Source organism: Heloderma suspectum, chromosome 12 (genome assembly GCF_057233095.1).
Source record: "Heloderma suspectum isolate Gila_16-S chromosome 12, 16-S_ref, whole genome shotgun sequence".
NCBI classification, from domain to species: domain Eukaryota; kingdom Metazoa; phylum Chordata; class Lepidosauria; order Squamata; family Helodermatidae; genus Heloderma; species Heloderma suspectum.
The window spans coordinates 9,314,464-9,342,345 of NC_139469.1; the positions used below are offsets into that span (position 1 = coordinate 9,314,464).

Consider the following 27,882-nt stretch of genomic DNA (forward strand, 5'->3'; position numbering starts at 1 on the left):
ACTAGTTATGCATTGTCCATTAGACAAGATTCCATACATTAATTAGCAGATGACTAACTTTTTCCTCATTGCTATGCACATCAGAGCTCAACTGATTGACTGCATTAGCTACACTGGATAAATGGTAACTTCTGGTGTCATTGTTGTTCTGCTATTTGTGCTTTGTATTTTAACCTGAACAGGTCATATGACCTGAGATGAAGGATCTACAAATATACATTGACTTTAGATGACCTTGGGAATATTTGGCGGTGGCATTTTTAAGAGGTTAGGCAGCTATCAATAAATGTAAGCCATGACAAACTAAATTGACCCTCCACAGTTAAAGTCAATATACCTCTGATTCCTGGATTGTATGGTATATGGTAAAACTATAGGGCCATGCCTTGCTTGTGAGCTTTCCAAGACTCTGTTAGAGACAGAATGCTGGACTAGATGGGCTCTTGGTGGTCTGATCCAGCAAGGCAGTCTTTATGTTTCTTATGCATGTGGCTATTATCATATTTAATCGTATGCCCAAAAATAGACATATGATTATCAGGTCTCCAGTGAAGCCTAGAGGGAAAATTACTCAGGTCCCCCACTCTTTAAAAGCCCTTCACCTCAGCTCTCATTTTTTTAAAAAACGTTTCTAGCCCGTTTGGTTCCTGGGGGGTGGGGGACTGTATATTTCAGTCTTGAGTGTCTATGCTGCTTGTTGGTCTCTCTTCTCCTGCCCACCCATGCACATCTTTCCCTCCAGATTTAGCATGATTGCTTCTCTCTTCAGCCAGTTTTAAATAGGTTTACTGCTTAGTCAGGAATACGTAAACAGTCTGCTGGGCTTTACTATTTGGGATTATCATCTCTAATGTAAGAAGGACTACAACTCCCATCATCACTGGTCACTGAGTATGCTGGATGGACTGATGGGGGTTGCAGAGCAAAACATCTGGAAGGTGCGGGTTTGGGGGCAGCTGGGCTACGCCATCCCTTTGTTCCCTCAAATTAGTTACAGGCATCAGACTGAGGAATGCTGCCTGTTTAGTATTTATTTCTATAAGTGCTCAAAGTTGCTAGGTGTTCTACAAAAATAAAAAAGTAAAATAGACCTTCCCCATAGACCTACAATCTAAAGCTAAGATCTTTTCCCCTAATAAAGGCTTAATGCCTTTAATCAGTGGAGGCTGGTGGCTCCAATGTTAGTGGGGCGGTGAATCCTCTCCGGGTTTTAGTCAGAACCAGTTAGAACTCTACAGGAGCTATCCAAGTTGCTTCACAGAACCAGTCACTGGCTCTGGCTGAAACCCGGAGCAGATTTACTGCCCCACTGACATCGGAGCCACCAACCTCCACTGCCTTTAATACCGACCTAGTATTCAGGAATAAAAAAGGTGCAGCTTCTTCTGCCTGTTCCACATAGTGGTGGTGAAGCCTGTGCCTTATGGGACTTTGTACCTTTCATACATCTTTTCACACTTCTGTCAGGAGAAAGGGTGGTGAACCTAATCATATCAAGCAGGGGTAGGCAACTTTTCTGGGCCCGTGAGCACATCTGGCAATTTGAGAAACTGTCCTGGGCACCGCCACAAAATGGGTGTGCTGCAGATGAAAGCATTGGCCTGCAGCTGTCTCCCATCTTCATTTCCTAAGAATGTCTCTGAGCCCCACGTGTGGCCCAGAGGCATTCATGGGAAAAGCAGATGAGAGCAGCTAGCAGCCCTCACTTTGCTTTTAAGTGACCCCAGCCTCCAGTAAGAAACTTTGTTATATAAAAAAAATTAAAATTAAAAGTGGGAGGAGTAGAACACCTCAGGGGGCACCAGGAAAGATGTCCAAGGCTGCACTGTGCCTGCAGGTGCTACATTGCCTACACTGTCCCTTTCTGGACATTCACCACCATTAATCTGTCTTTATGCATAGTTTAAGGATTTGTCAATCCGAGGAATAAAAATGAAACAATCCAGGCTATGTGACAGTCTGCAAGACTGAAAGATAGCTTCAGCACTTTTAGTTTCTAGCCCATTGAGATTTTAATTCCATTTCTTTGTAAACGTTTAAAAATGAAGAAGAAAGAAAAAGAAAAGAAATTCAGAAACATTTGCAGCGCAGCAAAGGAAACGAAGTAATTGGAAGGCTTTCTTGTGGAGCTCCCAAGATATGATATAATATAGACATGGAGATCTCTTCCTCTAAATAATTCACACAGATTTTTGTGTGTGTATGCATTCAGAAGGAAGCAAGCCACAACATAAATTGCGCAGATACCACATCTGAAGTCTAGCTCACTCAGGAATTTATCTTGCCCTCAGTGGAGAAATCTGATTTTAGATTCGATTACATGAGTTTCTATGCTAAGCAGAATGTCTGAGGGAGGGGATTAAATTATAGGGCGCAAGGGGGCAGTACAGGTTGATTTGCCTTTTACAATATCCTTCCAATCATTCATGTGCCTGAGTAGGTTGTTATGCTGTAATGAAATACTCTATAGAGTTTTCCCACCTTAAGTCTTCAAGCGTGTATCAGAGAAATACTCTTCTCCAGCTTTGAACAATGTCACACTTTGCTTCTGTCATTCTGTCCCAGAGAAAATAGCCATTCCACATTTAGTCTCCTGTCAAGCAAATTGTGCTCCTTCCTTCCTACCTGCAGATCTTTATAAATAATCTCATCAGGTACTTTAAGATTAAATGCTGCATTCCTGAAACCAGATTCTGCCATTTTCATGCCTTGATACAATCATTGTCCTGGTAGCGAGACTGCTTCAAGCTATTTGGTCTCTTTTGAGTGTTGCATATGAGCTTTATATTTAACCTCTGTCCTGGTGTGTAATTGCTGAATGGTGGTTTTGTCCTAGGGCATCACATGGATATTGTTAGTACTGCATATCTCAGTTAGTGCATAAGCCATGGCATATTGCAGGGAGCTGCTGAAACAATGTTGCCTACACCTCTTGGAATAATTATGAGACCCACAACATGCAAAACTCTATGTGCGCAAAAATGTATCCCTAAGCAGGGACATGATAGAGGTTTATAGAAATCATTAATGTTATGAAGAGAGGCCCTGAGCAGATGTAACACTACTTGATCTCCTAACTATGTTTAGGAGAATAGAAATATCACACAGGTGTTTATGTAATCTTTTCTCTGTTCCTCATGCATTTTCCTCTTCCTATCTCTCCCCTTTGAAGCTAATCAGGCCTTTCCCCCTCTTTTTCCTTTTTTTTGCCAGTGATGCTTTGCTCAAACCACAGTTCACAAACCCAGTTCTAACCAAGGTTGCAGACTGTGCCTCAGAGCTAACCATGGTTAGCTTCAAAAAAATAAAAAGGGGGGGTCACATATGAGAGGAGAGGAGGGAGTGGGAGCCTCATAGTGCAGTCCCACTCTCATATTCATGATTAAGGAATGAAGTAATAGAGTAGGCACTGGGGACATTTTTATCCCTCTCTTCTGACTTATTCAAGCTTTGGATGAGCAAAGAGAACACAAGAAACAGTGATAAAATTTCCAGCAAGTGATGTGCTAGCAAAATATCCAAGGTTGAGAGTCAATTCCATGTCAAGCTCATTTTAAATAATTGTACCTGGTTTGTGGAGTGGCTCAACATTAAGTCCTCTGGGAGCAATCATCTGCCTCTCAGTTGATTGAGCTCTCATCTTATTTCAGCTGTAATGTTTCCATAGTGGCAGTGGATTTTGCCTTCCTCTACAGTAGTTTGAGGTCTTGTAGCTAATCATAGAATATAGAATACAAAGATTGGCTCCCCAAGTTGGTGATTAACTTAGCATTTCTTCGTTTTTATGGGAACAACATTACAACAATATCAGGAATTGTATTTTCATTGATTTTGGATTTCTGCCCCTTCTCTTTCTTTACCTAACTGCATCTGTTTTAAATTTTACCTTTAAAAATCTATATTGAACTGGGTTCATACAACCCACTAATCCACACTCAGTGTTTTCGTATGGGTTGTTGTTGAACCGTGAGTTGTTTCTTGAACCATGGGTTAGCATGTTGTCTGAACCCAGGACATTTTCCACAGGATGGCTTATTTTTCTTGAACAAGCCACCTTGAAAACCCATGGTTTGTTGTTGGGATGTTCAGGGTGGTTCACAAGCCATACTGCATGGTTAACAAGCCACCGTGCAGAAAATGGCCTGGGTGCAGACAGCCCACTAACTCACGGTTCAACAAACAACTCAAGGTTCAACAGCAACCTACACTCAACCACTGAGTATGGATTAGCATGTTGTGTGAACACCTCCACTGTGTTAAAATAAGGGTGGGGAACCTGAGGCACAGGGGCCAAATCTGCCCCCCCCTGGGGTCACAGTATGGCCTTCCATGGTTCCCCAGATGGCCATGCCCCCTTTCCCCCAACCACCACTCATTTGTTGGTTTCCAGCTTTTGTGCAGTCCCCCCACCCATTTCTGAAAGGTTGAAATGCCTCTTCTAAGGCTTAGTTGCTGGCAGAAAGAGCTTTAATTTAAAATATGCTGGCATTTGTTGTCTTTCTGGCCCCACCCCTGTTGCCGTCAGCCTGCCCACCACTGGAACATGGCTCCTGAATGCATCTCTGAAATTGAATTCGTCCCTCAGATTGAAAGAGGTTCCCTACCCTGTGCTAAGATGTGTCCTTTTTAAATTATAGAAAGAAGGATTTGTGTGACTCTTGACAGTCCCATATAAACCAATCCCAGGACACAGAAACAGTAGCCTAACATATTATGGCAGCTAATCTGAGCCGATCTCTCTATACCCACTGCTTCTGGCATTTTTTTATAAGTCAGCTCCTCCAAACTTCACATTTCCTACATTTTACTTTGCAAGGATTCAGTTTTAGAGTTGGGTTCTTCCTTTGTCATTCTAAATCGTATGTCTGCAGTATATTTGGAAACAGCCTGTGGTTCACAAATTGAAAGCTTTTACTGTGCTTCATTAGACAGAATCAGAATTGGCATCTGGGTTGGGTGTTCTTTTAAAAAAATAATAGCACAAAAATCTTCTAAGTGCTCACTGTCATAACAGTTGTGTGAAGGGTAGTATGTTTCACCAACAAAAATAGAATTTTCCCTAAGTGCAAAATGAAAATGTACTTAATGTCCTGTGATGTAAATATATATGTGTGTGTGTTTTATATATATATATATATAGAGAGAGAGAGAGAGAGAGAGAGAGAGAGAGAAATGCTTCTCCTACCATCTAGAGGCACAACACTTTTTAGTGTGTGAATCTCTCAGGGCTTATTCTAATTTTACATGTTGTAATCCAATACAGATACCTGGGTACAAAATGCACAGGCCTCTCATCAAGCATTAAGAGTGTGCGCATATAAAATTTGGCACATGTTGCTTTAAATATTCAGAAGTAAGACTGGAGCTCTAATTCTAAATTTTTAGAGGGATCTGCACCACATTTTGATACACTCATCTTTCATATTTCTAAGAATGCATCCAAAATTTCCCTTATTCAAATTTCTCCCAGGATTTTGGAGTTTCAGAATATCTTATCTTGTTTCTGATGTTCAGCTACTGCATCTGGAATCCTCTGTTGTCCCATTTTTAAAATTTTCATATTTTGTAAAGAGTGCTATCTTCTTCCCTCTTCTATATTAGTGATTCACAGAGGTTCATAACAACACAGGATGCTGTCTTCTCCAGTCCATCCAGTGGTCCATCTAAGTCATTCTTGTCTACACTGACTGGTGGCAGCTCTCCAAGTTTTCTCCTATCAGGAGATGTCAGGGAGTGAACTTCAGACCTTCTGCATGAAAAGCATATGTTCTACCAATGAGCTATGGCCCTTCCCTAAAATATCCATGTCTGAATCGAAAATGTAAAGTGAGAATTGTTCTTCAGGCAAACCATTTTCAGTGGGCAGAACATGGAATTAGGAGCTTGGATGCTAGGAGCTTAGCTCATCCCAGTTCAAAAACTTTAACTGACTTATTGGAGGCTCATTAACTAGGGTGCTCATTTCTTAGCTCCCTGTCTGTATCGATAACCTTGATCCAGTCTGCATCATCACACTAATGCTTTGACAATGACTAAGATGGCCTTGGCAAAGTGACTTGGCTCCTTCAATACACTTGAAATAGTAAGGTATATCAGTCCTGGCTCTGAATGCTTCCCTCCTGCATCCAGCCCTTGAAACAGGAAGGTAAAAGAATACCTTTTCAACTTTGTTAAGCAGCCTTTTATCAACTGTTAAGTGGACTCCACTGCTTTTGAGATGACAGATGACACTTGGAGAGTGTAACTTGGATATGAACCAGGGTTCAAGGTCCCTGTAGTGACATACAAGACTTTGCCACTCCGCAGCACCAAAGTTGAAACCTACATGGCTCTTTTTCTGTCTCACTGTAACTACTGATACTTTAAAAGTTTGGTGGATGAAACATTACTTGCTGCTTTACAGTGCAATCCTATACATGGATACTCAGATGTAAGTCCTATTGAGCTCAATGGGACTTAATCCCAGGTAAGTGTGTATAGGATTGCAGCTTTAGTTTGTTAATGAATTCTCTGACTTTCCCCTAGGAAAGCCGAAATGTGAATCTAGAAATTGATGTTAGGACATACAGATTCCATGTGCAATATTGTTAATCACTCGGTGTTAAGGAGGCGAACAAATAAGAACAACTGTTGGGCTACTGAGTGGACCATTTCTTTCATTTAAGTTTGAACAGGAATAGTTTTGTGTACAACTTGAGGATGCTTATTTTAAAGCACATTACTGTTAGTCATTAGTTGACAGATGTTAGCCCTGCCTTTCTGGAACAAATTATCCCACCACAATGGAATTCATTCTGCTGTCCCTAAAGTCATAACACAAACAGAAATGACAACTCAATTCCACTGGCTAGAACTGGACTGCTTCCACCAAGACTGTAGCCGAAATTCATATAATTCATCACAATAAGAATGCTGTTTATCAAACACATTGACGTTATAAAAATAAGAAAATGCTATGAATTCTTGTATTGGCAAGATAGATAGCTAAGTCAGCTTGGGCAGTTTTTAAATCATCCAAGATTTTTGCACGGCACTCATGGGCGATTTTGTAATATGTTCACGAAGCAGGTGGTTATCAACATTTTGCTTAAAGCAGAGGTGGTGAACCTGTGGCCCTCCAAATGTTGTTGGAGTGCAACAGGGGTGGTCTACATGTGACCCTCCAGATGTTTTGGACTGCAATTCCTATCAGCCCTAACCAGTATAGCCAATGGTGAGGGCTGATAGGAATTGTAGGCCAAAACATCTGGAAGGCTACAAGTTGCCCATCCCTGGACTACAACTTGTGTAGGGAGAACCTGCTTGTGATTAGTGAATTATTTCTTGACTTGTGTTAGAGGTCTACAGACAGTATCCAAAGGCCATTGCACAAGCAGCTCCTCTCACTGCTACCATTGCACAAGTGGGACCCACTACTTGTGCAGAGATTTGCTACTTCCTATAGGAAGCCCAGAAATGAGTGAAAATGCTCATTTCTGTATTGAGATAGGTTGGTGGAGCTGTGCAAGCTCCGCAGGCCTGCCCCATTCCAGAAACTAGCGTTTCTGCTCATTTCCGGTTGCTCCCGGAGATGCTAAATTTCCATTGCGCAAGCAGTGGATCTTGCTTGTGAAGAGGAATCGGCAGGGGTACAGCACCCCATTGGATATTGCCGTATGGATTCAAATTCTGTTATTAGTGGTCCATAGACCCCTAATGGTGAAACAGTCAGTTCAATCCCAAAAATGTGATGAGGAAATGCTGTTGCTAAATACTTATTCAGTGGAAACTGTCTAGACTCTGTGCAGCGCATAGTGCCGACACTGGGCCTGATCCACTGAGAAATTCTCCTTGCAAACCCTATAGAAACGAAAAGGAGTTGTACAAGAATATGTAGTAGAACTCTTGTGCAGCATCCAGTCACGCATATGGGGCTTGCACAGAAATGTGCCTGTAATCTTTGTCCAGATGTAGCAGATAGTCTTCTGGATGTCATATGAATATGCTCATAAACCTTTTGCATTGTCTGGTGTGTGTTTTTCCTGTCTGCATTTTTCACATGTAAACCACTGCGTTCTCCAAAACCTTTATGCATGTATCTATGTCAAAGTGTTTATTCATTCTTACTTTACCTTATGTGAAAGGAGAATCAGATTCTTTTTTCCTTACCTCATGCAGGTCAAGATATTCTTGACCTTGTAATACCATCATCCTGATTTATAGAAGAGCCATATGACATACTTCTTAAAAGGTCTATTAAAATTTATTAGTACTAATTTTTCATCTCCCTCAGACTGTACACTTGAACCCAGAGTAATAAAGCAAAGCTGAATTTAAAAGCAGATGAATCTCTTAAAAAAAATAATAATCAAGGAATTACGCAATATATGTTAAACACAATTTCTATAATTTTGACCACAAGCTTTAGAAGCAAATTGTTGAGGAGTCAGTTGAATGCTGTTGCCAGTTAACTGCAGTAGCTTCTTGTTTTGGCACTGAAGTAAACCCAGACTTATGTCAATAAATCCTTTGTTACCACAGAGTGGCAACATTTTCTCTGGTGTTTTTATGCCATATACAATGCCTGTTTGCTACAGGGCAGATCTATACAATTTGTGACATTATACACACACAGCCAGATGTGGCCCACTGATTGACTGTAGCCTGTTGGATACCTTTGCAGCCTCCTTGTCAATGCTCTTGCAGTCCCAGGTTCACCTTACTTTACTGCTCTGTATTTTGTTGAGTGGGTTCAAGGAATGTGAACATACAGCCAAATCTAATATTATTATCTTTATTAATATAACTATCATCATCATTATTTCCATGCCCTGTTCCAGGATACTCCCCCATGCCCATTCCCCCCCCCCATCACTGTGCTCAGTGTTCATTGGACTGAGCGGTTTGTTTTTTTCCCCCTTAAGTGCCGTCATACCATGCCCTGCATTCTAGTTTGAAGTACATCCAAAATGCTTGTATCCATTGAATGTGGCAACCCTCTTTTATCCTCCATTTCTGTCAGATCCTGAGAGTCTTTCAGCTTTAGGCAAATGTTACCATTGTGGCCACTTCACACATGGCATTTTCCAACAGTACTTTCAGGAGATGATGATGTAAGTTAAATTAGCAGGTCTAACTTTGGACTTCCACTGGTTCTAGGCTAGCACTGCCACACATGAGAGGAATACATTTAGGCATGGAGGAAACCTGGGGAGCAAGGGAGCATTCAATATTGCAGAATCTTAAATAACAAGATGGGGGCATGCATGTTAAGATATGAACTAAAGCTATTATTCTTGGGTTACCAGAGCAGTTTGGGATGGAACCATAGGGAAATTGTAACCCCATCACTCCAGTTAACTGGAAACAAGCCAAAGGTATTGCACTTACGTGTTCTGCTACCTACAGGAAAATTTTATATAAAGGAGAAAACTAGCCATTACTTGGATGTTCTCTGATCTGAACTCCCCATGTCTGTGTTTCTCCCCCCTCCCCACCCCATTTTACAATGGCAGGAAAGAGAGGTTCCCATCCAGGTCAGGACTATGGTGTGGGTGGAAAGAGTTAACCCTTTGCTGTTTTCCCATTGAAAACCACCCTCCTCTCAAAATAACTAGTATTTGCCTCTATGGGCAAAACATATTACATACACTCTTCCAGTCAAGGCAATCATCAGATGGTGTGTGTGTGTGTGTGTGTGTATAAAAGAGAAGGAGAGAGCGTGATTTTACAGCAAGTAAATGGGGAGAGGGTTAAAAAACCTCCCCAGTGCCCTGTCCCAATCTGGGTTCCTCCCATGGCTACTATTGGTAAAAGGAAAATATATTTCTATGTTTGGGGAATTCCAAATATAAAATTCCAAGATAATCTCTAGTTTGGTCTAAAGAAGGAAGAGTTTCAGTTTATTCAGCAAGAGTCCACATTTAAGGGATGGAGGATCTGATGTCCATAGATTCAACACCTGTTAAAATTTAGTCAACACTTAGTCCTTGCTTTTGATTTCACACAATTGCAAACACAATCTTGGGATTCTCCCACCCAGGTTTAGTCAGTTCTGTGATGTTTTGTTGCTGTTGACTTGATTTTAGCACTCTCCTTTTCTTCCTCCAGTTTTTAATTACGTTGTTCTTGTTTTCTACATTGGACTGTCTGCTTATTTGGGTAGGGCCTGTGTTTCTATGTATCCTGTACAGCGCCTAGCCTTTTTAAATACTCACCAAAAAATAAATATTGTCATTGTGTTGGAAAATGCTTTATAACTGCAATGTTTAGCCACAGAAGCACATAGTTTAAGACTTTATTGGCAAACTTCTCTATGAGTTTCTCCTGCACCATGAGTTAAGTCAGATTTTCAATGTCAACAGAGCTATTAGGATTCATCCATTGTATAAGGCACTCTTCTTGATGTCATTCTCACTTTAGAGCTTGGTAAATAAAGTGCCCAAGACTCTGACAATTTTATGCTTTTGCCGATCTTTAAATCAAAAACAGCTGAATCGATTTAAGTACTCTTTTGTAAGGAAAAAATTGCATCCAGTCTGACAGCCAGTGTACCAAATTTCATCCCAAAGCGATTTCAAATGACTGAGTTATAAACCCCTATAATGAAAACACTGACATAGCCTGAACTGTTGCAGAACACAGGGTGCCCGTGTAACAATGGAGAAACATTGTGTTCCCATTGAAAGTGACTAGTTGCTGATAACTATTTCCTAGTATAGAAACATTTTATATTATGTTATAATATATAACATACCATTTTTCTGGGCGGGGGGAAGAGGTGAATCTAATTTTTCATTCTGATATTTAATTATCTGTGGCTGAAATTATTTATCTTCTAAAATTTAGTTGCATAAAGCTCAGGAGCTTTCATGACTTGTATACTTAACCAAAACCTCACATGCAGCTTGCCTGTTCAGCAGTTATTATCCACATACAGGGTAACAGTGTTCAAGAGCCAGTATCCTGTTGTGCCTGTGCGCTCGCAGGAGTGACTGCTCTTGCAATGGGGCTTTCGCCCGTCTAAAAATAACTCGAAATGAGCAGAAACTCTCATTTCTAGAACGGGGCAGGTCAGCAGAGCACCCAGGAGGGAGTTCTGCTGACCTTTCCCAGTCCAGAAATAGGCATTGCCGCTAGTTTCAGGGGTTGATTCTAGAAGCACAAAAACCCCATTGCGTAAGCAGTTGCTCCTGCGGGTGCAATGGAACCAGAAGAGGCAGAGCAGCCCTTTTGGATGCTGTCCAATGAGTTTGATAGTAACATGGAGCCTTAAGGTTCATCCATACCAGGCTTGCTCTTGGCATTGCTATACACTATTTTAAATTTGCCTGCCCTTGAAAAGCTACAGATAAAAGACTTAATTTCCACTGAAAGTATGTGCATATATGAGTAACAGGCCAGATTCCCTCTCTTGAAGGACTTGGTTTCCTGTGCCCCATAGTGACTTTTTTATATTTCTGGATCAAAACAGATTTTTGCATCTTGACATCAGAGAGTGTTGCCAAAGACAACTTCATCTCTGCACCTAGTTGTAGTTGAGACCTTCAGACCAATTCAGACTGGACAAATTTGCTACACGTATCCTTATAGGAAAAAGCATCAACACTACATGTACATTGTCACATATGATGATGGCATGCATATCTATATCACTGCATGTACACGTACTGAGTAGCAACTGCCAGTCATAGTTTCTCATCATTTCTACATTGCATGCAATAAACAGTGTGAAAATCATACATCTCTTGCACCTCTTTTTCCTACATGGAAGTAAGAATCCCATATTTGAAGCGATCATTAACGTACTTAAAGGTTCCTGAACCTCTAAACACAAGATCAAAATATCTCAGTGCCAACTAAAAATATATAAGTCCATATTTTCTGTAGGACTTTGTTTTCTGTTGGAGAAACAGAGCCAAAACTATCAGCTTTTATAGGGCTCAAGTTTCAAACTGACAGTGCAATCCTGTGCATGTCTACTCAAAAGTAAGCCCCTTTGATTTAAATTAGACTTACTCTCGGGTAAATATGTCTAGTAGAATTGCAACCTAGATAAGGCTACTATGAACTTGCATATCATGTCTTAAAACTTCCTTACCAAAAAATAGTGTGTAACTCAAAAACTTGTAGACTCATCAAAAGAATTTTTTCCAATAAAAAAGTGATATTGTCTTTCTTATGCTGCCCTTTCCATCCTTGTTGGCCACCATGGCAATAACCTCCCTACCAAACTTCTCTTGACTTTAAACTTTATTTCTTTCCCATCCAACCCTCGTCAAAGAATTGATGATCAAGACAGATTGGAAATACTGCTCATAAGCCAAGCAGAGTAGGAAGAATATATAAAGGTGTTCTCCTGGACATTTATAGCACCCTTGCAAAACTGTCATGAAAATTTACCAATGCAGGTGCAAGTGGCCAAGTTGAATTTTTCAAGGTCGATTTACCATGTTGTGAGCACCAATTACTTCAGATTCAAGTGAGGTTTCACACATCTGGTGTAAAAGAAATGTCTTTATAAGTTTTCTTGGGGAGAAAACGCTTTTGGCTTACATGAAACTTCTCACTGATTTTTATAAAGATCTCTATGTGCAGCTGCAGTTATTGAAGCTAGGAAAGGAAAGCTCATGTTTTATACTTTGTTTTCTTGTGTTTGAAAGGTCTTGGATATTGTGAGTTTGCCATGAGCCAAACATTTCTTTTCAGGAGCGTCCATTCAGTATGAAATTGTGTCAGGAGAATTCTGAGATCATGGGGCCTAGAATATGAAAACTTTCTTAAAGCATGGATGATAAGATTCCTGCCTTCTCTTTGATCCATCTTAAGTGGGATTTTGTCACCCTGAGCACAGAAGTACTGGAAATGAACATGTGATTTTTGACGGACAGATGTGTTGGATCATTTATGATTGCAGAACTTGGGGTTATATTAAGTCCTTTAGGGTGCAATACTATGCATGTTTAGACCAAAAAAAGGCCTACAGCTCACAGCATTCCCCAGCCAGCTATGCTTTTTTTCTATCTAAACATGCATAGGATCATGCCCTTAAAGACCTCCAGTATATCTCACAGCTGCACTTTGAAAAGCCATAGCATGCTTTGCATGCAGAAGGTGCCAGGTTCAATTCCTGGCATCTAGTGCTAGGAAGGTCTCCTACCTGAAGAGCCACTGCCAGTCATTGTAGAGACAATCCTGACCTAGATTGGCTGGTGGTCTAACTTGGTATAAGACAGTATTCTTACATTCCTTTCTGGGCCCACTTCTTTGGCACTCCACAAAAATACTGAACCATCCTTCCGGTATCGGCATGGTGCCTCTTCTTACATGGCAGCTCAGCTCCTTGCTCCAAGCAAACAAGAGTGGGCAGCAGAGCTGCGTGTATGGAGAGAATGGGCAGAGCTTCTGTAACCTCCCGCACGGGGGAGGAGGGGCATGAAGAGCCCTTTTCTGCTTTGTGGGAAAGAGCCTTTTAGCAGCTGAGGTCCATCATAAAAGGAGACTTTGAGATTCTCTCAGGGGACAGATGAGAAATGCCCAGGGACCACACTGAACCCATCCTCATGTAGTGGGTATTACACTGAACATTACTTCGCCTAGCAGGCAACCAGTTTAGCTCTTCTCTGGACTCTTGCTTGGCATTTGCTTGCGAGAAAGCCATGTGCCCTGTTGCATTTTCTTCCCCCCTTGTCACTATTATAGAACAACTTTCAGCGATTTCCAGGCACATGAGAGATAACGATTGTCTCTGGACTGCAGCCATTCTGTCTATGGCTTCTCAGGCCTCAGTGCAAGTAGCATGCCACCTGTCATCCAGCTGGTTTTTCAAGGAGGAATCTTCCCACATTCCAGATGTGTCCTGCATCAGCCGACCCCTCTGAGACCATACCAATCATCTTCTCTAATGATAAAAACTTGCACTCTGGTCTGAACAGTCACTTGGGACATCCCTTTGTGGTGCTTGCCAATTCCTTTTCATTTGCTTCTCCATAAGTGCATAAAAAAAAAAAAACACCTTCAGATAGGTCACCAGCATTCATGCCCCTTTGCTTAACCCTCTTTGGTCTTTCCACTATAAACTCTAAGCTCCTTCCTCTTTTGTCTGCACGCCGATGGTACATTATATTAATATTTACACTATTACATTCATATTCTGCTCTTCCTCGAAGTTGCTTACGGTAGCATGCATGGTTCTCCCCTTGACCCCATTTAATCCTGACAGCAGCCCTACGAGGTTGGTTAAGATAAGAGCTATTGGTGGGACCAAGGCCACCAAGTGAGCTTCATACCCGAATGGGGACCTGAACCCCATGTCCAGCACTCTAATTGCTACACAACGCTGCCTCTGTATAACTGCTGACTAATAAGAACCTACAAAGCGTATTTGTTACGTCTGGAATATAACCGGTCACAGGACTTGCGTGATTCAGCATCAGGCATTTGCAAAATCTGTTATAGCTTCTGAGAACACAGATAGGTGGCTTTAATGTGTAGTACAAAGGAGCCTGCTTCTTTATAGGAATGAAACTCTGCATTTTTTAGAACTTTACAAGGATTGCTTTGTGTGTTTGTTTAAGGAATTTAATAGGGATGAATGCCAAGTTCTGCACCTAGGGGGAAAAAAACCAAATGTACAGTTACAAGATGGGGATAATTGGCTCAACAACACTACAAGCGAGAAGGATCTTGGAATTGTTGTCGATCACAAGCTGAATATGAGCCAGCAATGTGGTGTGCTTTAAAAAAGGCCAATGCTATTTGGGGCTACATTGATAGAAGCATAGCTTCCAAATCCCAGGAAGTACTAGTTCCCCTCTACTCAGCACTGGCTAGGCCTCATCTGGAGTACTGTGTCCAGTTCTGGGCACCACACTCTAAGAAGGATGCAGACAAACTGGAGAGGGTTCAGAGGAAGGCAACAAAGATGATCAGGGGACTGGAAACAAAGCCCTATGAAGAGAGACTGAAAGAACTGGGCATGTTTAGCCTTGAGAAGAGAAGACTGAGGGGAGATATGATAGCACTCTTCAAGTACTTGAAAGGTTGTCCCAGAGAGGAAGGCCAGGATCTCTTCTCGATCATCCCAGAATGCATGACACGGAATCATGGGCTCAAGTTTCAGGAAGCCAGATTCTGGCTGAACATCAGGAAAAACGTTCTGACTGTGCAATACGGCAATGGGACCAATTCCCTAGGGAGGTGGTGGGCTCTCCCACACTGGAGGCATTCAAGCCGAGGCTGGACAGCCATCTGTCAGGGATGCTCTGACTTGGATTCCTGCATTGAGCAGAGGGTTGGACTTGATGGCCTTGTAGGCCCCTTCCAACCCTACTATTCTATTATTCTGTGATTCATTACAACAAGCTAAAAGCAGCAGCAAAGATGATTCTTTAGAAGTCTGTTACGATGCTTAATGGAAGGGAAGCACATGGTGTCCTTTGCTGATAGCCAGAGAAGAGAAGCTCACTGGGAGGTTGTACACTCTGCCCCATCTCACAGCAAAGAGAAGACCATCCTGGTTGCAACCATCAGCTAGAGAAGGAGCAGCTGCAGGAAGCTTGTAGGGTGGCCACTGATGCATCACCAAAAAAAAGAGGACGAAGGAGGACACAGATTTGCACACTGGCAAATAGTGACTATAGTTGAAACAGAAATGCAATAGGACCTGGTTCGTGTAACACAGCTCATTGTGAGCCATTTTATTTATTTATTTATTTATTTCATTTCTATACCGCCCAATAGCCGAAGCTCTCTGGGCGGTTCACAAAAACTAAAACCAAACAACACACAATAAAACAATTTAAAATATATAGAACATTAAAACCACAATATAACAATACAACCACAATAAAACCTAGCAGCAGTACAGGAGTTTAAAATACAGATTTAAAACAGCAAAGATAAAAATTTAGAAAGCTAAAATGCCTGGGAAAATAAAAAGGTCTTCACCTGGCGCCGAAAGGAGTACAATGTAGGCGCCAGGCGAACCTCACTAGGGAGCTCATTCCAGAGCCGGGGTGCCACAACAGAAAAAGCCTTCCTCCTAGTAGCCACCCGTCTCACTTCCTTTGGCAGGGGCTCACGGAGAAGGGCCGCTGATGATGATCTTAAGGTCCGGGCAGGCACATATGGGAGGAGGCGATCCTTCAGGTAACCTGGCCCCAAGCCATTAAGGGCTTTGAATGTTAACACCAGCACTTTGAATTGGGCCCGGAAATGGACTGGCAGCCAGTGCAGCTGGAAAAGTACTGGCATAATATGAGCTCGCAGGCCAGTCCCTGTTAACAATCTTGCTGCCCTATTTTGGACCAGCTGAAGTTTCTGGACCGTTTTCAAAGGGAGCCCCACGTATAACGCATTGCAGTAATCCAGATGAGAAGTTATCAGAGCATGGATAACTGTAGCAAGGCTATCTCTGTCCAGATAAGGGCGTAGTTGGTATACCAGCCTAAGCTGATAAAAAGTGCTCCGTGCCACTGAGTTCACCTGTGCCTCAAGTGACAGTTCTGGATCCAAGAGCACCCCCAAACTACGAACCTGATCCTTTAGAGGGAGTGCAACCCCCTCCAGAACAGGTTGAATATCACCTAGCCGGGCAGACGAACCACCCACTAACGGTACCTCCGTCTTGTCTGGATTGAGTTTCAGTTTATTAGCCCTCATCCAGTCCATTACCGTGCCCAGTCACTGGTTCAGAACAGCCACTGCCTCACCTGGTTTTGATGAGAAAGAGAGGTAGAGCTGGGTGTCATCCGCATATTGATGGCACCTCAGCCCACACCTCCGGATAACCTCCCCCAGCGGTTTCATGTAGATGTTAAACAGCATGGGGGATAAAATAGAGCCCTGTGGAAACCCATGGCACAATTGCCATGGCACAGAGCAATAATCCCCCAGCACCACCTTCTGGAATCGGCCATCCAAGTAGGAGCGGAACCACTGTAGTGCAGTGCCTCCAACTCCCATCCCAGACAACCTATCCAGAAGGATACCATGGTCAATGGTATCGAAAGCCGCTGAGAGGTCCAGGAGAATCAACAGGGTCGCACTCCCCCTGTCCCTCTCCCAGCAGAGGTCATCCCACAGGGCGACCAAGGCAGTTTCCGTTCCAAAACCAGGCCTGAAGCCCGATTGAAATGGATCTAGGTAATCCGTTTCATTCAAGAGTGCCTGGAGCTGTCCTACAACCACCCGCTCAAGCACCTTGCCCAGGAAGGGGATGTTGGCCACTGGCCTATAATTGTTAACATCCTCTGGGTCCAGGTTAGGCTTTTTCAGGAGTGGTCTAATTACTGCCTCTTTTAAAGTGGCAGGCACCACTCCCTCTCTCAAGGAGGAATTTACAACCTCCTGGACCCAGCCGGACAACCCCTCCTTGTTTGATTTAATAAGCCATGAAGGGCAAGGGTCAAGCACACAAGTGGTCGATCGGACTTGGCCAAGCACCTTGTCCGCATCCTCAGGCCTCAGTAACTGAAACTCATCCAATAAAACTGGACCAGACGGTGCTCTGAACGCCTCTACCAATGGAACTGCATTAATGGTGGTGTCCAATTCATGACGAATCTGAGCGACTTTATCCTCAAAGTGCCATGCAAACTTGTCACAGCGTGCTACCAAGGGTTTCACCGTCTCTCTCCCTGGCCCAGAATGTAACAGGCCGCGAACCACTCGGAAAAGCTCCGCCGGATGACACTGAGAAGATGCAACGCTGGTGGAAAAGAACTGTCTCTTTGCCACCCTCACCGCCACAGAGTAGGCTCGATAGGGGGCTCTTACCTGTGTTCGGTCAGACTCAGCACGAGTTTTCCTCCACCTGCGTTCTAGCCGTCTCCCCTCTTGCTTCATTGCCCTCAGCTCAGGTGTATACCAAGGAGCTGGCCGGGCTGTGCTCAGAGGGAGAGGGCGCTTGGGCGCGATCGTGTCAACCGCCCGAGTCATCTCTGCATTCCACAGAGCGACCTGGGCTTTGACAGGAGCACCAGCCATACCAGCAGGAAAATCCCCCAGAGCCCTCTGGAATCCATCGGAATCCATTAATCTCCAGGGGCGGACCATTTTAATAGGTCCCCCACCCTTGCACAGGGGAAAGGCCGCCAGAAGTCTAAACCTCAGCAGGAAGTGATCTGACCATGACAAAGGGACAGATGTTAATTCCTCCACTTTCAGATCACCATCCACCTGCCCAGTCGAGAAAACCAGATCAAGCGTGTGTCCTTTTACATGCGTTGGGCCGATGACATGTTGGGACAGCCCCATGGTTGTCATGGCGGCCATGAAGTCCTGAGCCGCCCCGGATACAGCGGCCTCAGCATGGAAGTTGAGATCCCCCAGGACCATCATCCTGGGGGTCCTCAACACCAAGTCCGAGACCACCTCCATCAGCTCAGGCAGGGAGTCTGATGAGCAGCGGGGTGGGCGGTACACCAACAGAATCCCCAATCTGTCCTGGGTACCCAACACAAGGTACAAACACTCAAGATCTGCACTCGAATGAGCAGGAAGCCTGGAGAGGGAGATAGAATTCCTATAGACCACAGCAACCCCCCCTCCCCGACCCTCAAGTCGGTGTTGGTGCTGCACCGAGTACCCAGGAGGGCACAGCTGGGAGAGAGTGACCCCTCCCAGTTCCCCCACCCAGGTCTCAGTAATACATGCCAGGTCAGCCCCCTCATCCACAATCAAATCATGGAAGAGGGAGGTCTTATTTTGGGCCGACCTGGCATTCAGCAGCAGCACCACCAGACCCGAGGGCAGACTGGTAAGGCTGCCAGGAACCATCAGGTTGGGGGAAGAACCAGAAGAGGGGACAGCTGTAAGATGTCTAGCCCCTCTTCTCCTCAGCTGGCCTGTTAATCCCCCAACGCCATACCTCCCCCTGCCCGTGACCACAGTTATGGTGGCACCTCCCCCACCCCCTGAGTTGCCCAATAGTCCTCCCAGGCACATATTAAAATATTAAGATATAAAATACACAACAGTTTAAAAGAATATAAAAGAGATAAAAGAGAACAGCAGCTAAGAAGGAGCAGATAGTCCACGTTTGCCCCTTCCCCTTGTCTTTAAAGCTGCTGCCCTCTGCTGCTGCTGTTATTTGCTGCTGGTATTGTGGCTGCTGGTGTCTCTGGAGAGGCAGGTGGGTAGATCTTCAGGTCCTACGCGACTCCAAGTGCGACGCTAAGTGCGCACTTAGCGTCGCACTTGGCGCGACGCCGAGGCGCATGCCGAGGTGCTGCCTCTGGCAGCCCCGCCTTAAGTACCTGTGGGCGGGGGCAGAAGCAGGCTCAGGCTCAGGATCCACCTGGTGCAGCTGCTGGCTGGTCCTCCTTCCCCAGGCTCCTTCCCCATAGCACATGTTGGCCATGTGTGGTCACCAGTTTCAATATACAACCCTCAATTGGCACAATGGGAGTTGTGGCAGGTCGTGCAGACCCAACCATCGTGTGCTATTCGAGGGTTAAACAACCCTTGCATAACCCTCAATTAGTAGTATTCAAATTGGAGTATTCAAAATGGTGGTTGCTCGCGCCCAGCACACGCTGCAGCTCATCATGGATTAAATAACCCACGATGAGCCAGCTGTATCATGCAGACTGGCCCTACATCTCCAGATGGTGGGCAAGGCTGGGCCCAGGCAACTTGTGTGCCTGCTTGGTCTGCTGTCCAGGTGCTGTTGATAGGCAGCTTCAAGGCCTGTGATCTGCTCTCCCTTAGGGTTCTTTATCTTTAAAGCAGTCTTGGACAGGACAGCCCTTCAAACAGAGGACTGTCCTCTGTAAAGTAGCATGCTGGCCACCCTAAAGCTTGGTTCCCTCCCTGCTGCCCCACTACCTGCCAGAAAGAGCCCTAGGCTGCAACTGCAAGTTGCCCTGGGATTGTAGAACTGAAAGCACACTCTGACCTCTGCCATTGCTCAGAGGACTAAGGACTGCTAGGTTGTGTATGTAGTTATAACTATTATTGCAAACTGTTGTATGCTTACTTGCAGATCATTTGACTGAAAGGCAGGGTATCAGTCTTCTAAGTAAGTAAATAATACTCAGCTGGAGGATCGAAACTGTGGTGGTGAGAGAAGAGAGAGGCTGGAAGAGCCAAAGGGACCAGTGCCAACGCAGTCCGGATTTGCAAGATCCTATTACTAAATTGAACATGGTTGCCATTCCAGTTGCCAAGGCCAATCACATAGGGCCTGCCCCAAAGAGATGAAGTCTTATAGGGATGCCCCACATGCATCCCTAGGAAATGGCTTTCAGTTCAGTGCTGGAAACTGAAGCTGTGTGTCACGTGACTTGTTTTCTTCACTGAGTGGAAGGGACACTGTGGAATTGTTTTCATATATTGTTACTGCAATATGCTGGCAATTACCATTTTTATTTCTGTGAATGTTTAGCCCACCATATCGTTCATGCTGTTTTCAGATTGTGGCCTCCGTTGCATTCTTTCTGTCACATCTTCCTTAAAACTGCCAGTTCTCTCCCCTAAACGGTGGCATGTGAAAAGAAATGCTTTAGATCCATATTAGCGTCTTGACCCTGCTGGCACAGTTCTTGCAGATGTGGTTTGCTGAGTTGGCTGTTGGCCACTTACAGTGGCTAATTAATACAAAGCACTGCATAGTCTCCATGCTGCTTAGCCAGCAGGGATAACTGAAGCTCCTTTGTTCTTTTCCTTTTGTTCCATTTCAAATCTTTGCACTGAAGCGTGATTCTCCAAAACCCTTGAACTCTGGAAATTGATCCAAGTTTGTTCACTCAGCAGAGTGCAGAATACAGTATCTAATCATTAATGCAGATTCCAGGCACTGGAGCAAGATCCTGAGAAGTTGAGTTTACATTTTTTTAAAAAGCAAACACAAGCTTCTATTCCCCATAGCTAAAAATATGTAGGTATTTTCTGCAAAAGGCTAGCCTCACTGATTTACCTCCACACCCTGTGCTTCTCCACGAGTTCTATTCTGTATTATGCCAGCTCCCCAGTAAATAATACAATCATTCACAAAACTAAACTTTAAATGTGAATCCCTACCTTCCTTGTGACTGATTCCTTGCAAAATAATTTGAAAACAAAATTTTACAGTATGCAAAAATGGGATGCGACTACTCAAGTTGTGTGATGTGATGCAATTACCTCAGTGTCGTGCTTTGCATAGTTTTTTCCAAAGTCACGACATGGCTACTGTAGTTGTAGAATCAGAGCTTTGTACTTGTAGCCAATGAATGGCTTCATAAACGAGTACAGAATGTTGAAGAAAGTAAGTCAAATGCAAGAGACGAAACAAAATACGCACGGGCACACACACCAGGCAATCTTGATATGTAATATGGCTTTATGTGGATAATCATAAAAAAGTATTGGCTCCTTGGACTTTTATGGATTACTCTACATAGTCCCTCACCAGAGAGGCCTCCAAACAAAAGCCATGTTGGAAAGTCTAGAGGTCCCACTGCATTGCATATTATTCCAGGTCTGATACCAAGAAATTCACCTGTTTATGTTTAAAGTAATTTGGCCTTTCCACTGTCATTACTGATGTTGTGGGTTATTTATTTATCATATTCAAATCCTTCTTACCCTGCACTTCAACTGAAAAAGGCTCCCAAAGCAGCTTACAAAGATTAATAATAAAATAGTCACTGTCCTCAGGCTTACCATCTAAAGGGCACGGCACAAAAGGAGAGGAGCTTGGGAGGGAGGAGGAAAAAAAGCAAACTCAGGTATTCGTTCTTGGTTACAGAGTTCTTATAGGTGCTGTTTCTGGCAGGGAAGGATGAAGCAAGCTCTCTGCAGCTGTTCCTTCTCTGGCTGATGTATGGGGCCTGGCTGGTTTTGATCTTTCTCTATTTATCCATGGAGTTCACAATGTCAGTGTACTCCTGGTTTAATGCTGGAGCCACCCTTGTGGTACTTCTACCACTGACAGGTATTGTACTGATGACACCGCAGGGCGGCTTGAATGAGACTGTGTCAACCATTCAGGAGTAGAGTGCAGCTAGTTCAGTCTTCCTCGGCAGAAATAGTTGGGTTCAGTGTCTTCTTAAAAAACAGACTTCTCAGTCCTTCCTTGCTTACTGTAATGGTCCATGGAATCACTAATATTTCAGGGACTGCGTGCTTCCATACGAGCCTGCCTGTAGTTGAGATCTTTGCATTCTCTTGTCTGTGGAGACTAGGTGGGTGGTAACCAGAGACACAACCAGGCTTTCTTGGTTGTGGCTTTTCAGTGGCTATTCAACTGACACCTGTTCTTTTCAGTTTTAGGCACCAGGTTTAAGCAGTTTTATGTGGCCGAGCTTTGAGAAGCACTTAATTTGTGCTGTTTTTCTTTGCTGTTTTTCTTGCGGCTCTTTTGTAATTTTTGGCTCATATCATTATTTATTCTTTTGCCAATGATTTTCTTAACTTTTAGTCTTGAAACCTGCTGTAAAAATGTATAATTGAAAGGCTGGATAGAAATGTTTCAAATAGAATTCAGATAAATAAATATTTTTCACTGCGGCCTGGGGACTAAGGAAATAGGAACAGTGATTATTCCTGACTGAAGTGAAAGGGCGAATTGAACAGAACTTTAATGCTGAAGTTACAGCAGAGTAAACTGCTGCTATGTGTATTTGTTTATTTATATATAGTACCATCAGTGTGCATGGCACTTTGCAGAGTATAAGGGGAGAGTTCCTTGCCCCGAGGAGCCTACAATCTATAATTTGATACGGGGTTGGTGGTGGTGGTGATAGGGGGAACAGAGGAAAAGGTAAACAGGGATAGAACATGCAATTGTTTCAGTTACGCTTTCTTAGAAAAAGGCATGTGTGAACACATTCTTAGTCACACTTCCCAGGTTTGATGTCATCTAAATGAAAACAACTCCTTCTTGTCCTCTCTGTAGGTTGGTGTTATAGGAGAGGAAGAGGAGTGGGTAACTTTGTGCGAGGTGGAGAAAGAGTCGGATGCTCAGATGCTGGAGATCCCAAACCTCACACCTTATACTCATTACAGGTGAGAACAGCTGGTAAATATTTGCTGCATCCACAGGCTAGTCCACAGCTGCAAGGGGCAGCTCTGGTACTTGCAAGCAGCTGGTGGGAGAAACGATGGAGGAAAATTTACACCTCAGAAGAGTTTGCACTTAAACGACCCTGCTTGATGTATTTTAATTGTCGCCTTCGCATGGTAAAATAATTAGTCAATCTGGAAATGGGAGCAAGGTGTAAAGTGCACTGCCTAATAGTGCTGTTGAATAACTTAACACATCCCGACACAGGGAGTTTGTCTAGACTAAAAGTTGCGCTGGTTTAATTAAAATTGATCTTGCTTCATTTGTGGGAAAACTGCACTGAAATTGGCTGAATGCTCCTTATATCACTTTGGCGTCATTCTGTAAGTTAAGTTCTGTCCCCCTCAACCCCACCTTCTTCATTATACTTAGATGAACTCAATGATCTAAATGAATTAAACCAGGCTCTGATGGACTTCAACTGTCCATCAATGTGAGGGACATCCTGTTTCTTGTTTAATTGTAATATATTGCTTCCCTGTCTGTTCATGGTTTTGTAAATTCTACCTACTTACCTCCTTTAGCTCCTTAATAGCTGGGCCATGGCTATTACCTTACAGTGCCTGATGCATTGCAGAAGCTAGCAGGTTTGGGTCTGGTCAGTGTCTGGATGGGAGACTGGAAATTCCATACCAACATAGGAAACTGCCTTATACGTACCAAGTCATTCAGACCATTTATAGGTCCATCTGACTCAGTATTCTGTCCACTGTGAGTGGCAGGGATTCTCCAGGGTTTCTGAGAGGATTCTTTCCCAGCCCTACATGCAGTTGCTGGGGTTTGAACCTGGTACCGTTGGCATGCCACCTGGATTGTGGAATACCTCTCAATAAGATCTGCCCACCTCCCTCATTAATGGCTTACCACAGGGGTGCTAGAACTTACCTGTTCCAGCAAGCCATTGCATAAACTACAATTTCCTTTTTTTTAATTATGGTTTTGTATGAACTGATAGTGCCTGTTTTTTTTATGGTGGGTTGTATTTTGGGTTTTTTGTTTTTGTTTGTGGGGAGTGCCTCTGTGTGTTTGTATCTGTCTGTGTCTATGTTTACTTGGTAGCCTAGCTTATTGTTCCATGTAAACCTCCCTGGAAATGTGTATGTTTTAAATAAATAAAATAAAATGCTGTGTGTGGAGGGAGAGAGAGAGAGAGGAAGAAGGGGGGGAATTACTGGAATGCTAAATGAATGTTAACTAGCTTGTGTTATACTTTGAACAAATGCTGATCCTTGCCTTTAAAGCCTTACTTGGCATGGGAGTACTTGGGGGATTGCCTACTCCACCACAAATGTGCCTGTACAATTTGGTCATCTTTGGGAGCTCTCCGAGTGCCTCTGCCATCTAAGACAAGGCAGATCGCAACTCCCAATAATCTAATGTCTTTGTACAAATCTATGGTGCGACCACACATGGAATACTCTGTACAGTTCTAGCCACCACACCTCAAAAAGGATATTGTAGAGCTGAAGAAGGTGCAGGAAAAGAACAAAAAATTATCTAGTGGCTGGAGTAACTCCATTTTGAGGAAAGGTTACTATGGATGGGGCTGTTCAGCTTAGGAAAAAAGCGAGTAAAAAATCAAGTGTATAAAATTGTGTGTGGTGTAGAGGAAGTGGATAGGGACACATTTTTCTCCTTCTCAGCACTACAACTGGGCTCATCCAATTAAGCTGAATGGTAGGAGATTCAGGACAGATGAAAGTCTCAGGGTTGGAACTGAGCCCATAGAGCCCCACAGCAGCTCTGATTCTGAGGAAGAGCTACAACCCGTGGGAGAGGAGCCCGCTCGTCTCTCAGAGGCGCAGCTGCAGGGAGAGGCCCCCCCTGCTCGCATTCCTGAGAGAGAGAGTGACCTTGGCAGCGAAAGAGCGGGAGAGTGGTTGTTGCTAGACGCTATGCACCACTGCAGAGAGAGGCGTGAGGTGGCGCTCAGCCCACTTGGCGCTATGGCAATGGCTGCACCCCGATGCCCCATGGGAAAGGGGGGAGCCTCCCCTCCTAGCCCATAAGTTTCAGAGCTTTCCCGCCCTTCTCCTCAAAATGGGGACCAACTGCATAGATGGAGCTTAGGTTACCCTGTTAGGATACCCTTTGCAGTTCCTTGCTTAGTCGCTGGCAATTAGCATCTGAAAGAGTCATTAAGTTGTAAAGGAATAAAGCCTTTTGTCTGGGTATTGTTTGGGCTACTGGAGGGGACTTTAAGAGGCAGCTAGGGTGCTCCTGACAGAAAGTACTTCATGCAGCACATAATTAAACTATGGAATTTGCCGCCACAAGGCTTTAAATATGGATTAGACAAATTCATGGATGATAAGGCTGACAATGGCTCCTGGCCATGATGGCGACATGTTACCTGCAGGATCAGAGGCAGCATGCCTCTCAATACCAGTCACTGGGGAACATGAGCAGGAGGGTGCTATGCACTCATGTCCTGATTTTGGGTCTCCCATTGGAGCATCTGGTTGGCCACTGGGGGAACAGAATGCTGGATGAGATGGGTTTTTGGTCTGATTCAGCATGGCTCCTTTTATGTTTGTATGTTCTTAACTGGAGCGGGGGCCTTTCCGCTGTGGTGCCCTACTTATGGAATGCTCTCCCTAGGGAGGCTTGCCTGACACTGGCTTGGAAATCTTTATGGTGCCAGGCAAAGACCTTTTCTTTTCCCAGACTTTTAGCTTTAAGTTTTTATCTGTGATGGGAACCATTTTAAGCAGCTTTTATTTATTGTTGTTGCTTATTTTATATTACAAAGTGTTGCTACTATTGTTGTTGTTGGCTTGGCTTTTGCGTGACACCCTGGAAATGTTTCTATGTTGAAATGCCCAGTAGAAATTTGGTAGGTAGGTAGATAGCAGTGGAGGCTGGTGGCTCCAATTTTGGTGGGGCTGTGAAACCATTCCAGGTTTCAGTCAGACCCATCCAGAACAGTAAAGGAAATACCTGAGGTGTTGAACCTATTTTGGGGATAGGGCTCAGCACCTTGGATAGTTCCTGCAGAGATCTGGCTGGTTCTGACTGAAACCCAGAATGGATTTGCAGCCCCACCAAAATCAAAGCCACCCACCTCCTCTGGTAGATAGATGCAAATCAAATATTTTAATGCAGTGACTCTTAGATAATCAACTGATGCCTTTTAATATAAAATGAAACTGATCTAGAACATTATGGAAGTGTGGCCTTTTACTAGTGTGTTGCAGAGAAAACACCCAACTGGTGGCACTTTATAGACAACTTTCCCTTTCCGCCTCAGGCATCTGATGCAATGGGCTCCAGCTTACAGAAGCTCATACCACAATAAATAAGTTAGACTTTAAGCAGGGGTGCAGAATCCAGAATTTTTCCCAATTTTAAAAGGTTGAAATGTTAATTACTGGCAGTCAGAGCTTTAAATTAAAATATGCTGGTATTTTTGGAATTTTGGCTCCACCCCTTTTGCCCCTCCCACCACTGGAATGTGGCCCCTGAGAGCTCTCTGAAATGGAATCTGTCCCTTGGGCTGAAAGAGGTTCTGCATCCCTGCTTTAAGGTGTCACAGGTCCTTTTGTTGTTTCTGATCTAAAAAATTAAGCCGTGGTAGCTTCTTAGAGCTTCTCAGTAAAATGCGTGCAAATGCAACGAGATTGCTGCTAACGTTTCCCCCTGTTCATACTTCTTCCTCAGTATCATCTTAATGTGTCCCCCTTGACAAGGCATTTTAATAAGTTATTTCTAAGAGTGAGGAATAGGGGCAGAGATCTGTAATGTGATGTATTTACTGTGTGTACACTTCACAACACAACAGAGTTGCCTGAGAGTATTCAGAAATCCTCAAATCGAGGAGGTTTTAGTGACAATTGCTTTGTGTCTGTGATTCACACAATAGGCAAGGCATACATCTGACTAGATTATGTTGTTTACTTCACTCACCTGTTGTAACATACACCCTTCTGATAAAATTGAGTAGAAGTAGTGAATAGTACTCAGTAGAGGAGAATAACAGAGGTGGCAAGCACCCCCCCCCTTCCCCCATGAATTAGGAGACTCTAGGGAGAATCTGAGGAAAACACCTGTAGGTCTAACAGGCATTGGTCTGTAACTTGACTGAACGCGTGTAGACTCCTTTATTCCCTGGATGTGGATCTCCAGTAGGAGGTGACTACAGAATGTCAGCCCGTGATAGGCTATGTCAATCCAGCATGTGTGAGAGTTCAAATATGATTTAACTATGTAATGAATTTATCCCTCTTCTTTATTCCTCCTTTTGATAGCAGCTTGAATCCTCAATTCAGCTGCAGACATCTGAGTGTAGCAACAGTCCATCTTGCTCAACTTGGCTCCAGGAGTTAGTTGCCTTCTTGATGTGGTCATACTGAGGCAGCGCTGTGAGAAGATAGCGTCTCTGTGTCTTACCCACCATTCTGGGTCTTGGAAAGTACTTGCCATCCTGTGGATATACCCATAGTTGGCTATTGAAAGACAGAACCAAAGGGCATTGGCTGTTAGGAAACTTCCTTACTGCTGCGCTCTCCATTTGGACGGTTGCAGGGGAACTAATTTTATAAACTCTTCCATAGGATGGGCAGATAATTAGGATGACTGAAGAGTTTGCTGTGAATCCAAGAAGAAGTATATGGGGAATGTGTAACATTGCAGAGTTACACTGAGAAACTTGGAGGAAGGGATTCCAAACCAAATTGACTTTGACCAGGTGACTCATGTGCCTGCTCATTCTGCTGTCCCGTGACAACTGTTGGTAGTCATCTTCAAGGCCCCTGTTGCTCTCCCGCTCTATGGTTCTGTATCTTTAAACCAGACTTGGACTAAACAGCCCCAGGGGTGGGCATCTTGTGGCCCTCTAGATGTTCTGGCCTACA

At 43.8% G+C, this 27,882-nt stretch overlaps 1 protein-coding gene across 3 annotated transcripts in view; it reads left to right on the plus strand.

Moving 5' to 3' along the window:
- The window catches only part of SDK1 (sidekick cell adhesion molecule 1), an 851,863-nt gene that overhangs the window by 662,473 nt on the left and 161,508 nt on the right, over window positions 1–27,882 (plus strand). For all 3 annotated transcript variants that reach the window (XM_084818282.1, XM_084818285.1, XM_084818283.1), the window contains exon 23: window positions 22,862–22,971. In XM_084818282.1, coding sequence (XP_084674408.1) covers window positions 22,862–22,971 — 110 coding nt within the window. The remainder of the gene's footprint in view (window positions 1–22,861; window positions 22,972–27,882) is intronic.